The sequence below is a fragment of the Gymnodraco acuticeps genome, unplaced genomic scaffold, assembly GCF_902827175.1.
Source record: "Gymnodraco acuticeps unplaced genomic scaffold, fGymAcu1.1, whole genome shotgun sequence".
Lineage (NCBI taxonomy): Eukaryota > Metazoa > Chordata > Actinopteri > Perciformes > Bathydraconidae > Gymnodraco > Gymnodraco acuticeps.
This window is the reverse complement of record NW_022990484.1, coordinates 764,845-778,041: the sequence shown is the minus strand read 5'-3', so window position 1 is coordinate 778,041 and position 13,197 is coordinate 764,845. Positions and strand designations below refer to the sequence as shown.

Below are 13,197 nucleotides of genomic sequence, written 5' to 3'. Positions count from 1 at the left end.
ACTGGCACTTTAAATTAGGTAGAGCTGCTCACTTGACAATGAAGGATATAAATGGTCAAGTGGCAATCACCTCTGCTGAGGCAAATTAAGCATTCTTTTGAGACAATCAAGGGTTTGGCTCAGCCTCATAACTATCTATCATGGTATTACATTATTTCCCATTAGGAGTATATTAAGGCTTAAAGAACATTGCTTGATTACCAGTGCTTTAATGTTGATATTTCTGAGATGAAGTTTAGAGCTTTATACTTTTCAGATTTGAATATCAAAAATGACTTTTCTGAAACCAAAGGTAAATGTTATGGGGTCATATGGGTTAGCCTAAATCTCTGCACCAGGATGTAGCCTCTCTTTAAGAAAAAAATAAAGACAGTTTAGCTCCAGTTTCACCAGGATTAAGTCCCTTATGATCCCAAAGAAGTCTGCTCTCTCTCTGTGGGGTAAACATTTTTGTCCCAGACAGAAACAATGTTTATATAAATGAAAATGGTTACAGACTTATATTTCTGTCTGTTGTGCAGGATGTAAATGCTTGGTTCAACTCTGACAAACATTTTAGAGTAGCCGATTTGTCAGCAAAATCAAGGCAGGCCACAATTTGCAGATGCAGCACACATTATTTTTGTATGGAACCAAAATGTTAAGGTCATTTTATAGAGAAAATTGATGTTTTATACAGTAGCCTACATTTTAAGCCTAAATTAACGCATTATCTTTTTTAATACCCTTTAATACCCTGCTTGGATGAAAGGCATAGCCTACCAAACATGTTGAAGTAAGTAATTAGCAAGCCATTATTTCACAGAAGACAGACAATTTGTAAGATAGTTGAAAACTAGCTTAGCAGCTAGCTAAAAGCATTTGTATTAGCCTACGTAAACTTAGACAGGTTGATTTTAACAATAACATAGACATACACGTTTTAAAAAATATGATAAGAGAGTAAACATTGACCCAATACATTGCTTATATTTTTGACAATATGTTATTTTTATGTAATGACCACAGGCAGTTTTACAGACAGCCCTTGTTTTGTTTTTTACGGCCAATTAAGGACCAGGTGTGCATATTAAACAAGGCAAAGAAGACCTGCAGGATGACAGTTCAGGTGAGGAACAGGGGATATTTTCACTTTTATTCATCTTGAAAGCAAAGTAAAAAACTCCTGTACCAAAACTTCAAAAACTAAACTCAAACGTGCTTAAATGAATACCATTTTTTCATTGAACCTGCATCTCCGTAAATCTTTGCCATATTTGCAAAGCCTACGCTCTCATGTCCCCACTTCACCTCAGAGCCACTTCCTCTGTAACATGATAGTCGACCGTAATACGTGTAATAAAGTGAGGGAAGTTCAGGGGGAATTTCTGCAGACTTCTGGCTGCGTGTGTGAGGTGCCACATCGAAAAGGAATATACACGTCGGGAAATGAGCATCATGCTGCTGATCCTGCTGCAGTTGTTGGTCCTTGTGTCGTGTGCTCCACGGTGTGACCCAGGATTTCGAGGTAATGTTTAAAAGCTTTTTATGTGTTGCATACTTTATTATCTTGGTTGACATTGGAACCTTTTGCACGAGTTGGTCTCATTTGCATGTGCAGATTATAGTTGGTTCTGAAGCTTAATTTCATGCAGAAAAACATGGAAAAAAGCTTGTAAGTCATTTCTAAAGTCATCATTAGTTAGATGTTGGCCTATAGTGGCATACATATTCCATTTAAAAGCATGCATTTGAGGCCTATAATGAATACGATTTATAATCATATATATGTGGGACTTCTAATGATCTTATGATACTTTTGTAGGCAGGAAAGCATGTTAGGGAACTGTTAAAGCATAACCAGAGATAAATCAAGAAGTAAGAGTATTTTGTAATTCACATTGAGGTATGACCAGTCTGCCATCTAGTGTCTGCCACAGTAATCTAATGACATGCTGATGATGTGTCTTGCAGGTCAGTGCAAGCCAACAGTGGAAGAAAAACGTAAGTACCCAGTAGTTATTGGAGAGAAAACAATGTTATGAAGTGTTTGTCTTACAGCTTGATTCATTTTAGGTCAACTGATTGTCTTTCAGGAATATTTGACTCCATAAAGGAAAGCTTTATTTCACGTTCAAGCCTAAAACATAATATTGTTTACACCAAAGAACAATCAAGCTCTCAATGCCTCAAGACAGGTCGGGAGTTTTGTCAATAACATCCCTGTGAGTCAGTGTTTTGGTGAGATCATAATATAAGTCACACTGGGTGTAGTCCTTATTGAATCTGGCCCGAAAGCCATAAGACCATCATGTGTATTTTTAGATGATCAATGGCAGTATAAAATATTCAAATTCTAATTTCCAGAGATAATAGAAACATTTGGAACTAGATGATTAAAGACTGCACAGTTGGGCTCATCATTAAAGGTGTGAGGGATGTGAACGTCTCTTTCAGTAATGATTTACTTTTGAGATATTCCTAACCTGTCTAATTGTTGTCTCTCAGCCAAATGCACAGATGTGATGCTGTCGTACTGCGATGACATGCCTTACACTCAGAACATGTTCCCAAACATCCTCAACCACAAGACCCGTGAGGACGCCGAGGGCAGTGCAGAGTACCTCCTCCTGAGCGTGGTGGAGGCGCTGCTCGGGGGGGAGTGTAACCCTGACGTCCGCATGCTGGGCTGCTCCGTGATGGCCCCTCGCTGCGAGACGGAGAAGGTGCTGAAGCCCTGCCGCACCACCTGTGAGGCGGTGCGTAAAAGATGCAGCCACGTTTTTGACGGGATAGAGATGGCGTGGCCCTACTTCCTGGACTGCGATCGCTTCTTCGTCAGTGATGAAGAGGGATGTTACGACCCGCTGGAGGGCCTCAGAGGTGAGGAGTAATGTCATAGCATTAGGTGTGGACTCGAGTCACATGACCTGAACTCAAGGTTAAATTATTTTTGATTTATTATTATTATTAATATGAAGACTTTTTTTGTTGAATATACAAATATTACCATGAATGTGGATAAATACTGTATTATAACAATACGGTATTCTGTTTTTCACATTTGTTATTTTTTAATCTGTTCGAAATAAAGACTGAAAGAAGAAGGTACAATGACTAAGACTAAAAATCTAAAATGACTTGCAACTTTACTTGAGGCCTTTTGACTTGAAAAAACGGTAAACCTTCTCTCAAGCCTAAGAATAATATGTATGTTATAAGAAACCATGCCAAAATCACCGTTAGAGCTTTTCATTTTAATTTCCAATTCTACTTTGTTTGAAACAATTTGATAGTCTTTTTAGAGTTGCAGGAGAGATCCATGCAGAAAAAACACAACGCCATTAAACACCAGTTGTAAAAACATCAAAACGATATGTGAACTGCGAGGGTCTAAAAAGGCATTTAGTTTGGTGAGGAGCACAATATGATTTAGAGTAAAAAAGTTTAGTTCCATTTTTGGAGACTTCCTCTACTTCGTCTGGCAACAAAACACAACCCTGTATTCTGTCCTCAGTGGCCTGACTTTATTTTTGTCTATGACTCATTTTATCCCTGTTAATATATTGCGGTTTTTACCTTTTTTGTTTTCATCTGCAAGAGAAACACAAGTACAGTACAGTCCTTTGAGCTTTAATAGAGCAGGCATCTGGCTCACACACATGCTCATGTGGCTCACCTCAAAATAAAGTCCAGCTGGAACGCCTTGTTTCCTCACATAAACCCTCACTAACACCGACTCCTGTGGCTATTGCCAAGTGTTTATTAGCAGTGTATCCCCATAAACGCTGCCTTAATGCTCGACAGAAAGGCAAACATCGCCTGACAGTATTTCCTGGAGACTGTTGTAAATCCTAGAAGTCAAAAACAAGTTTGTAAAAATAAAAAGACACTCTGCTCCTCTAACAGCAGAAATCATGTGAGAGCATTGAGAACTATTTGAAAATTGGGTCATATTCTTTTTGAATTTGTATAATTTAAAGTATGTACTTGGATAAAGCTTTTAAAATGAACGACTTGGTTTCAACCTGTTCTACTGTATGAAAGTGTTTAACTTTTTATTGTCGGGCATAACATTTTCAGCCATGCAGAATTCATGTCAGATGTCTGGCAGTAGGTTGACCCGTGTAATTATTCCCATATTCACATTAACTTCAAACTGATGTCCTGTCATGAATTCATGTGACTTCAAGCATTCCTGTATAGCATTCGTAGCTTGGTGTACACGTGTAGCAAAAGACATGTTAGTAGAAACTGCTTGCAATATTGCATTCTACTTGAATTGCATCCCAGGGAAATAAAAAGACATAAAATAGGAGATTAATTTAATTTCAACCTTCATTTTGACTTGGAAATACATACAATATCTCATTTGCAAAACAGCCAAGTTAAAAAATATATCCAATAAGAACCTTAAAAACTGAAAAACACAACCAAGTAGCTTTATTATAAATAAACAAATTAAAATGTAAGACAAATAAATAAAACCTATGGTATGGCTGCTGTGTCATATACTAGTGCAAACATATGATCTCAAAATGAATGTGATGGTGTCTGCTAATCAGAATCAGACACACATACGAGGAATTTGACTTGATGTCGTGGTGAATACATAAAATATAAAACAAAAAATCTTTAAGGACACTGTAATAAAATATATACTTAGATAGCAATAAAATAAAGTAGTTATTTACAGCGAAATAGAATGCAGGAATTATAGAATATGAAATAAGAATATGCGCAGTAAGCAGTATTTGAACATTGTGTGCATTACTGTAATGCATATAGAGTCTACGTTGTGGCTGTGGGGGGGCCGGGCTTTGTTTAAGAGGCCGGTAGCGGAGGGGAAGAAACTGTTCAGGTGGCGAGAGGTTTTGGTCCTGATGGAGCGCAGCCTCCTGCCAGAGGGGAGGGGGGCGAACCGTTTGTGTCCAGGGTGGGAGGGGTCGGCCACTATCTTCCCTGCCCCTCAGGGTCCTGGAGGCGTGCAGGTCGTGGAGGGATGGCAGATTACAGCCGATCACCTTCTCTGCAGAGCGGATGACCCGCTGCAGCCTGCCCTTATCCTTGGCTGTGGCTGCAGCGTACCAGATGGTGATGGAGGAGGTGAGGATGGACTCGATGATGGAGGTGTAGAAGTTCACCATCATTGTCTTTGGCAGGTTGAATTTCTTCAGCTGCCTCAGGAAGAACATCAAGAGGGAGCAGATGTTCTGCGGAAAGACTCCACAGCAGTTTCTGGGGAGTCACACAGAGTGATGGGGGCGGGTGGGGCTGCGTTCTAATACAAGCAAGCCCCTTTTAAAGACTCAACCTATCATTGAATACAACTAATAACAGCTTTTCACTGAACAAATGTGGCATCTAAACCAAAAGAGACAGTTTTGGCATCATTTGAATCGGACAGCACGCAGCTTTAATGTGCTCCGTGTGGTTTTGGAGCTGCTACTGCTGTCAGAATAAGTGTGAACCCAGAAATAAGGGCAGCATCAGCTGGTTCTCACTTTTAATGTGTCAGCTGAAATAAGCACATTGGGCCTATCAGGCATTTGGTGTCAGATCAACTTTCCACCCTCCCTTTTGCATGTGTGCTGTACTGCTGTACATACCAGACTCTCCAAACTGTATTTATAACCTGGCAGCCTTACAGGAATGTAGACAGCCTTTTTGTTTGATGGATCTAAAATGCGGCCACGGTTTTGATCTAAAAGCGCATTGATGAAAACTGATGAAACCATGCTGCAATGTTAGGGGTAACAGGTTCCAGTAGTATTACTTTTAGCTGTAACAAAGTCATTTAAATAGGATCTCATGAATATTATAACATCTACTAAGTCAAGGGATGTTTTCAAGCTGTAAAAACAATGGCAAACAAAGTAAAAGACAAATGTTTTTCTCTACAGCAGAGCAGAATGAAGAGGAAGTCGACGGCATGGAGACTCCTCCCGAGTATCGTGACGACATGATAAAGTTCAACCATCACACCAACGCTCAGATGATCAGTATCTTGAAGAAAACGGAGGAGAAGTGCGAGGACATAGCGAGGACGTACAGCATCGGCAGCAGCACCGAGGGCACGGAGCTGCTCGTCATCGAGTTCTCCAGAAACCCCGGAGAACATGAACTGCGTGAGTACAGCTCGGCAAAGTCTGCATTAGTTTTCGTTTATAAACAGTCCAGTTACTGTTGATGTGTCTGTAGTGGAGCCAGAGATGAAGTACGTGGGCAACATGCACGGGAACGAGGTCCTGGGCCGCGAGCTGCTGATCCTCCTGGCTCAGCACATGTGCTCCGAGTATCTGCTGGGCAACGAGCGCATCCAGACCATCATCAACACCACCCGCATCCACATCCTGCCCTGCATGAACCCCGACGGGCACGATCTGGCTGTGTCTGGGCTGCAGGACAATAACTACAGCGAGGACGACGAGGAGGTCAGTTCTCCACGGCTGCAGGGATGTATCACTGAGCAATTCAGGCAGTTTGTTTTGTGATACATTTGGAAAGCAAACCAGCATTCTTACATCCTTTTTAAATGTTAGTTAAACCGCATGGGACAAACATACCTGAGTTTGTAAGATATTTGAATACCTTTTAGCAGGAGTGCGAATTTAATAATCCGTTTGAAATGTAATCTTTAGATTTAAGATTTGGGTTTCTGACTGTTTTTTAGAAAATAAATAAACCAGCTTGAGTCTTTGATCATGTGATGAACACATTTCCTTACAGTTATACAGTAATATTAACATATGAAGTTAAAGCCTAAGCAAGCTAAGGCAACGTATATATTTGCCATAAAGTGGGATACTACAAATAAAGAATGATATAGCAAAAACATCCAAACTATCCAAAACTAAATAAAAATACAGTTTCATTCAAACATTCCACACATTAATGAATAATACCCTACGTCTTATTTCCTGTAACACGTATGCATTCCACAGGGTCCCAGATATGACTTTTCCAACGTTGGCCGGAACAACGCTCAGAACATCGACCTGAACAGAAACTTCCCCGACCTGACCTCCATCGCCTACAGCCGCCGCAGACAGAGGCGTTACCGCACCGACCACATCCCCATCCCAGACTCTTACTGGTTTGGTAAGGTACAGTATGGACCCTTCTCCATACATCTCATGGCAGTGAATGTCATTTTAAAGTCCTGATTTATTTCATTTCTCGGTCCAAATAAGTCTTAATGCTGCAATCCAGGTTGCCCCAGAGACCTACGCCGTCATGAAGTGGATCCGCTCCATCCCCTTCGTGCTCTCCGCTAATTTCCACGGTGGAGACCTGGTGGTGTCCTACCCCTACGACCTGTCCAAACACCCGCTGCAGCGCAACATGTTGTCCCCGACGCCGGACGCCAAGGTCAGCTGGTTACACTTAACACATCACCGATTAAAAGTGCATTGAATAAGAATTACATATCTTTACCCTGATAGTCTCAAAATGAATAAAAGCTGCTAAAAAATACTATGAAAGTGATTATGACTTTTAGACATACATCAATATATATTAATCAGAATCAGAAATGCTTTATTTATGCCAAGTGGAAATTGGATTTTGCAACAGTAACTCCATGTAACATAAGTCAATTAAAGATATTTATATAAACACAATCACATCAAGATAAAAATAACCCTTTTATTCCGTAGGTATTCAAGCTTCTTGCAAGAACATATGCAAATGCACATGAGTCGATGTCCACTTCAAGTGCCCGCTGTGGATCGTCTCATGGTGTCAGTGAGAAAGGAACCGTTAACGGAGCGCAGTGGTCCAGCATTGCAGGCAGTAAGTTGAAAAAGTTAACATTATTCAACCCTAACAGTGTCGATGTCCATTTCTTAATTTGAAATACAACTGAAATGTCAGATGGAGCCACCAGAGGTCGCTGTTGGACACATGATAGTAAACAGAAGTGTAGGGGAAAGATCAGCACGGCTTCTCAGGGATTTCTGGGTAAAGCAATTTTGTTTTTGTCTTTGGTCAGGCATGCAGGACTTCAACTATCTTCACACCAACTGCTTCGAGGTGACTGTGGAGCTGGGCTGTGAAAAGTTCCCCGCTGAAGACGAGTTGTTTAACGGCTGGCATGAAAACTTTGAGGCTTTACTCACATTTATGGAAGCAGTAAGTAGATATATGATTTAAGGATGCACTGATGTAAAGGGATTTCCCCCTCCCAAAACTTTTGAACACATCTCTTCTTTACTACAGCGTAAGTGGAGGCTTTAAGTTACTACTTAAGTAAAGATATAAGCTCCCACAAACAGACTTTTGCTCTGAGAGTGCGGTTTCAATTAAAGAAAAACTGCTGGCATCCTTAACTTTTGATGCATGGAGATGTTCATCATTATTGAGGTTAACTTCCAACTGCATTTGCAATTATTTTTCCTGTGTTGTTCCTCAGGCCCACCGAGGTATCAAAGGCATCGTAAAAGACGAGGATGGAAATGCAGTCAAAGGTGCACAAATATCAGTCAGAGGAATACGCCATGACGTCACCACAGGTAATACATCTCTGCTGCTAACAATGTGCCTCCTTATTCCATAGATGAATCAGACAAATCTATGACATTAGATTTATTTCCTTGTTTATCTTGTTTGTTATGGCCAACATGACTGTTTTTCTGTTAAGGGGCATTGTATATCACATTGTATATCACATTGTATATCACACTGCCATAAACAAACAACAAAGCCTCTGATTCTTCTGCAAGCTGATATATCCTGCTGGGAGAGCCTGAAGACCAAACAAAGATGGATGCCACACTTCAACCAATATCTGTCATTTTACTTTCATTTAAAACCTGAATATAGTGTTATAATTATATTAAGAGTATTATTAATTCTTGCACTACCAACTCTAAAGTAAATCTGTTTTGAGTTGACATTTACACTTCCATCTTTCCCAACAATGTAAAGGCTTCCCTGTGATGAGTGCAGTGTAACATTGGTGTGGTAGCCCTACCTATTTGTAATGTTAATTATAAATCCAAACACTAAGCCTGCTTCTCCCTGCGCAGCTGAGAACGGAGACTACTGGCGCCTCCTCACCCCCGGGGTCCACATCGTCACGGCCTCGGCCCCCGGCTACGCCAAAGCTATAAAGAAAGTCCACCTGCCCGGTCACATGCACACAGCAGGCCGGGTGGACTTCCTGTTGAAGAAAGCTGAGCTAGAGCCTGACAATCAAAAGGAGGAGGACTCCATCCCTCCCATGGGCAGCTACGACCGCTTCGACCCTTACAACCAGTACGAGCGCTACACCCTGATGGCCGATGTGACCCAAAACCGCCCGGAGAGTGCAAAGAAGCCCTGGTGGTGGAGCTACTTCATCCTGCCGGAGGGCCCAGAACCAACATGGCTGCTCAAACACCATTAGACAGTTCATGTACCTCCTTCCACTGTATACACACAAACACAGCTATCCTGTAATGGATGTGCTGCCTCTGATTGATGTCACACTGCAGATAAGTGTCAAAGCTAGGTGGCTGGTCTTCATGTTAGCATTCACACTTTACATATGCTGTTAATCACCACCATGAAATATAATTGTAATAAAATCTTTCCAGACAAAATGAAGAACTTTTGTGTCCATTCAGTGTTTGTTTATAAAGTCAATACAGCTGCACCATACCTGTAATGAAACTAGGGATCCACTAGAGGGCATGCTACTTCAATTTCTGACCCAAGTTACTGCAAACTATTGGCTCAAGTATTTCTCCCACACACTTAACTTTTGCAAAATGTGCAGAAATAGTTCTGTGATCATGTATCTTAAGTTATCTTTTGTATAATAAGGCTTTCCTAAATTATATTGCATTTCTTTTTGTTCAGATGTTGCAGTGCAGCATCTTTTAAAATACAGATGAACAAAAAAGTTGCTAACCATTAAGTAAATTATAATGATTATAAAATAATTTACATTTCTAAAATAATGTTACATTTCCTAAAAGTCTTTATAGAAGTATTTGAAAATCTTAAAATTAAGCAGTCTATAAGTCTTAATATGCTTTAATCACTATTTGCCATTTGTTCTGGCAAAAAGTGATTATCCATTGTCTGAATGTGTTATTAAGAATATATTTATGGAGGTATCCTGGTCCATAAAAATCAAGGAAAGAAAACTGAATAATAAAAACAAGTATAATATTCAGCTTTACCAGGTGCCTCCCCACTGATTAAATCTACACACATTTAAACTCCTTAAATCAAATACACCCTTCTCTATGACCTGATTAATCCCAGATAATGAATACAACTTCTGTCATTATAATTAGCGGGAAAGCTCATTTCTGTTTTTGTACATTTCCAATACCAGTTTAGAGGTGGAGCTAATCTGCTTTAAATACTTCCTGCTGTTGAAAGCTCATACACCACAGTCGTGTAAACGTTTCTATGATATTTGTATATTGTTAAAATCATGACATATATACAAATAATAAACACTGGGATATTATTTATGATTGCCAAATACATTAGTTACATTTTTGAGTTTAATTTCAAGGGAGGTATTGAGTTACGTACCAAGTTGAGGCATAAGCATGAAAAAAAAACAATCAGAAATGAGAATCAGCTTGAGAAAACAAGGAATAAATAAAAGGTTAAAGAGCTGAGCCAAACTGTGTTACACTCAGCTAAATAAAACAACACAAGTTCACCTGAATAAAACCCAAGTGGACAAACACGCCTACAATGAAAAACAGTATGCTACCATTTGCAATAAAGCGTGCAAGAGCATCACAGCCCTAGGGATCGGTGAAGTCCCAAATCTTATAAACAAAACCGCCACTTTTTTGTGAGTTCACTAAAAGAAGCGTGGGAAAATCAAATTACCCCCGCGTAAAGGTCGAGGAATACCACGATAGAATCCTAGAGAGAAGTCTGCTCAGTGAACTAGTTGACCCATGACAAGTCAGTGAAAAAAACATCAGGCTTCTCAGGGGATTTACAAAACACAAACACATGATTTGGCATCAAACCCGCTCAGCCAAACAGAGAATGGATGTACAGTAGAGCTGGAAATACATTGTGCTCCTGTGTTCTGTCTGTTGGCATCAGCTGTGTCTTTATCCGTGACGTACTGTACAGGCATGTGACTAGGGATGGGTACGGAGCCCCGGTATTAAACGGGCCCCGGGGCTGAATTATTAAAGACCGTGGTACCGTTAAGCTCCGACGTTAGCGGTACTGGAGACATGTACAAAATATATCTCATATGTATTATTGCTACACAAACATTATATTGCAGTTTTAGTGTCGCCAACTCCGTTTCTAACATGCAAAAAGGCTGCAAAATGCTTCTATGATTATTTTTAGTATTTTCGATCTCTCTCCCGTCTGTGTGCGAGGGGGCGGGGCAGTTTACACACACGGAGGAGATGGCGGAGAGAACGCGCTCCGAGGTGTGGTTAAACTTTACCCGTCTCGATGCTCGTTGCCTAAAGTGCAATAAGAGTTTAGCATGTAAGGGCGGTAACACGAGCAATTTGTCTAAACATTTAGCAAAAGTGCACCACATTCAGACGGAGGAATGCACCGGGTTCGACTGTCTTTCTAGCAGCTCTGTAGCTCCATCCACGAGTAACGTTTCCACGTTAGGTGTTATGTATGCTAGCAGCAACACACGGAGTTAACTACATTATACAAACATGGGTTAATGATTAGAGGTAACTGAGTTATTTATTTTTGTTAAAGTTTCTGCTATTCTGTCATCAGATTATTTAATACGATTTTGTTGTTTCTTTTGATGTGAAATATTATGTATTTAATTTAAATAAAAAGCAATGTTAGTTTTGTTCACAATTTGTTTAGTTAGTTTACCTTTTTTTTCTCTCCAAAAGAACCGATAAGAGTACCGTTAAAAGACCGGACCGATAAGCGGTATCGATAAAAGTAGTAGTACCGTTAAAACCTTAACGATACCCACCCCTACATGTACACTGTACATTGGTAGTGTCAGTATGGTATTGTATGGTAATGAGATATTCAAAAGGTACAACAGAGTCCTTTCAGCCACATCTTGGTTGCTGTGTGCACATATGGTTTAGTTTGTCATCATGTGATCAAATTACAGAACTTCATTAATGTGTATTGTGTTTACAGGTGGTTGAGGATGGGGAGATCTGACTCCATTCACAGATAAAAGGACACACTGGGCCTTGTTTTTAACTATATATAATTTGTTTTAACCGAAGTTAAGATATGATCTTTCAAGCTCAACTGTGCTTGTGGTTTTACAGCAGTCGAAAATAAGTTTGGGCAGTTCATATAGCCGTAGGTTAATACATTTGACATGGAGCAACAGGCTTCCAAATGATATGGTATGTAGCCATCCTATTGTAAGCAGGAATAGTGGGTTTTTTGTTCAGTTTCCAGGTCAATTCTTTAGCATTTTCTTTTTCCATTAGTGTCTGTACAGAGATGATTTACCAGGGTGGTTCAGAATCAGAATCCTGTATTAGTCCCACAGCACAATTGACATTATTACAGCAAAAGGCATAGGCTACAATGATACAGAATAAGCTAACACATTAGAAGAAAAGTGCTCATTAGTTATGCTAGAATAAAAGACAAATAATTAGCTAAGTACACATCCATGGCTAAAAATGATGAGCAGCAACTTCAGAATGTATTGACATATGTTATCTGGTGGTTGAGACAATGGTGGTTTTCACATAAGGTGATTATTGCACAGTATTTCAAGAAAAGTGTCTTTAATGCACTTGTTGAAAGTGTTTATTGGAAATCAAGGGCAACTGTTGAACGGTTTTCTTTGCAGCAATATTATAGTATATGAGCAAATATTCATTCACTTTGTAGGTTACTGTTGTTGTTTTTTGCTGGACATCTGATTTCAGTTTCTTTGTTTTCCTACAGTATGTGCACATTAACTCAATGCTTCCAGATTACAATTAATTACATTACACGAGAGGAACAAAATGGGTTTACTGGTGATTCATAAGCCATTTGCCTAGTGTAAAAATGCACTTAGGAATCAAATAAATATGTGATGAAGTGTAAAATGCTGCGAGCATACATCTGGCATGAAGACTGCCCATGAAGTGCACGTCTTAAGTAATCTGACAGTTAATGTAGTGAGAATCTCACAGGCAGATCTCTCAGTTTTTATGAGTAACCTTGCTTATTTGAGCTGCATGAAGCCAGGTTTGTCAGTTAGCTCAGAATAACTTTGCTCCAGAAATTAGCTGG

The 13,197-nt window shown here is 39.9% G+C and overlaps 1 protein-coding gene across 2 annotated transcripts; it reads left to right on the top strand.

Annotated features, from left to right (window-relative positions):
- The first annotated feature begins 1,088 nt into the window (after positions 1-1,088).
- Positions 1,089-9,567, top strand: LOC117552724 (carboxypeptidase Z-like). Of its 2 annotated transcripts, none has more exons than XM_034226316.1 (11): positions 1,089-1,507; positions 1,954-1,983; positions 2,488-2,862; positions 5,886-6,107; positions 6,181-6,413; positions 6,924-7,085; positions 7,192-7,350; positions 7,638-7,773; positions 7,973-8,112; positions 8,393-8,492; positions 9,009-9,567. In XM_034226316.1, exons 1-11 carry the CDS (start codon positions 1,429-1,431, stop codon positions 9,365-9,367), a joined length of 1,995 nt encoding a protein of 664 aa, XP_034082207.1. In that variant the 5' UTR covers positions 1,089-1,428; the 3' UTR covers positions 9,368-9,567. The 2 variants fall into 2 exon arrangements, with proteins under 2 accessions (XP_034082207.1, XP_034082206.1); XM_034226315.1 differs by having other exon boundaries at positions 5,883-6,107.
- The last annotated feature ends 3,630 nt before the right edge of the window (positions 9,568-13,197 follow it).

Coding starts and splice junctions, on each gene's coding strand:
- LOC117552724 (XM_034226315.1), top strand. CDS start 1,429: ATGAGCATCATGCTGCTGATCCTGCTGCAGTTGTTGGTCCTTGTGTCG. Junction 1,508..1,953: donor GTGTGACCCAGGATTTCGAG/GTAATGTTTAAA, acceptor TGTGTCTTGCAG/GTCAGTGCAAGCCAACAGTG. Junction 1,984..2,487: donor GCCAACAGTGGAAGAAAAAC/GTAAGTACCCAG, acceptor GTTGTCTCTCAG/CCAAATGCACAGATGTGATG.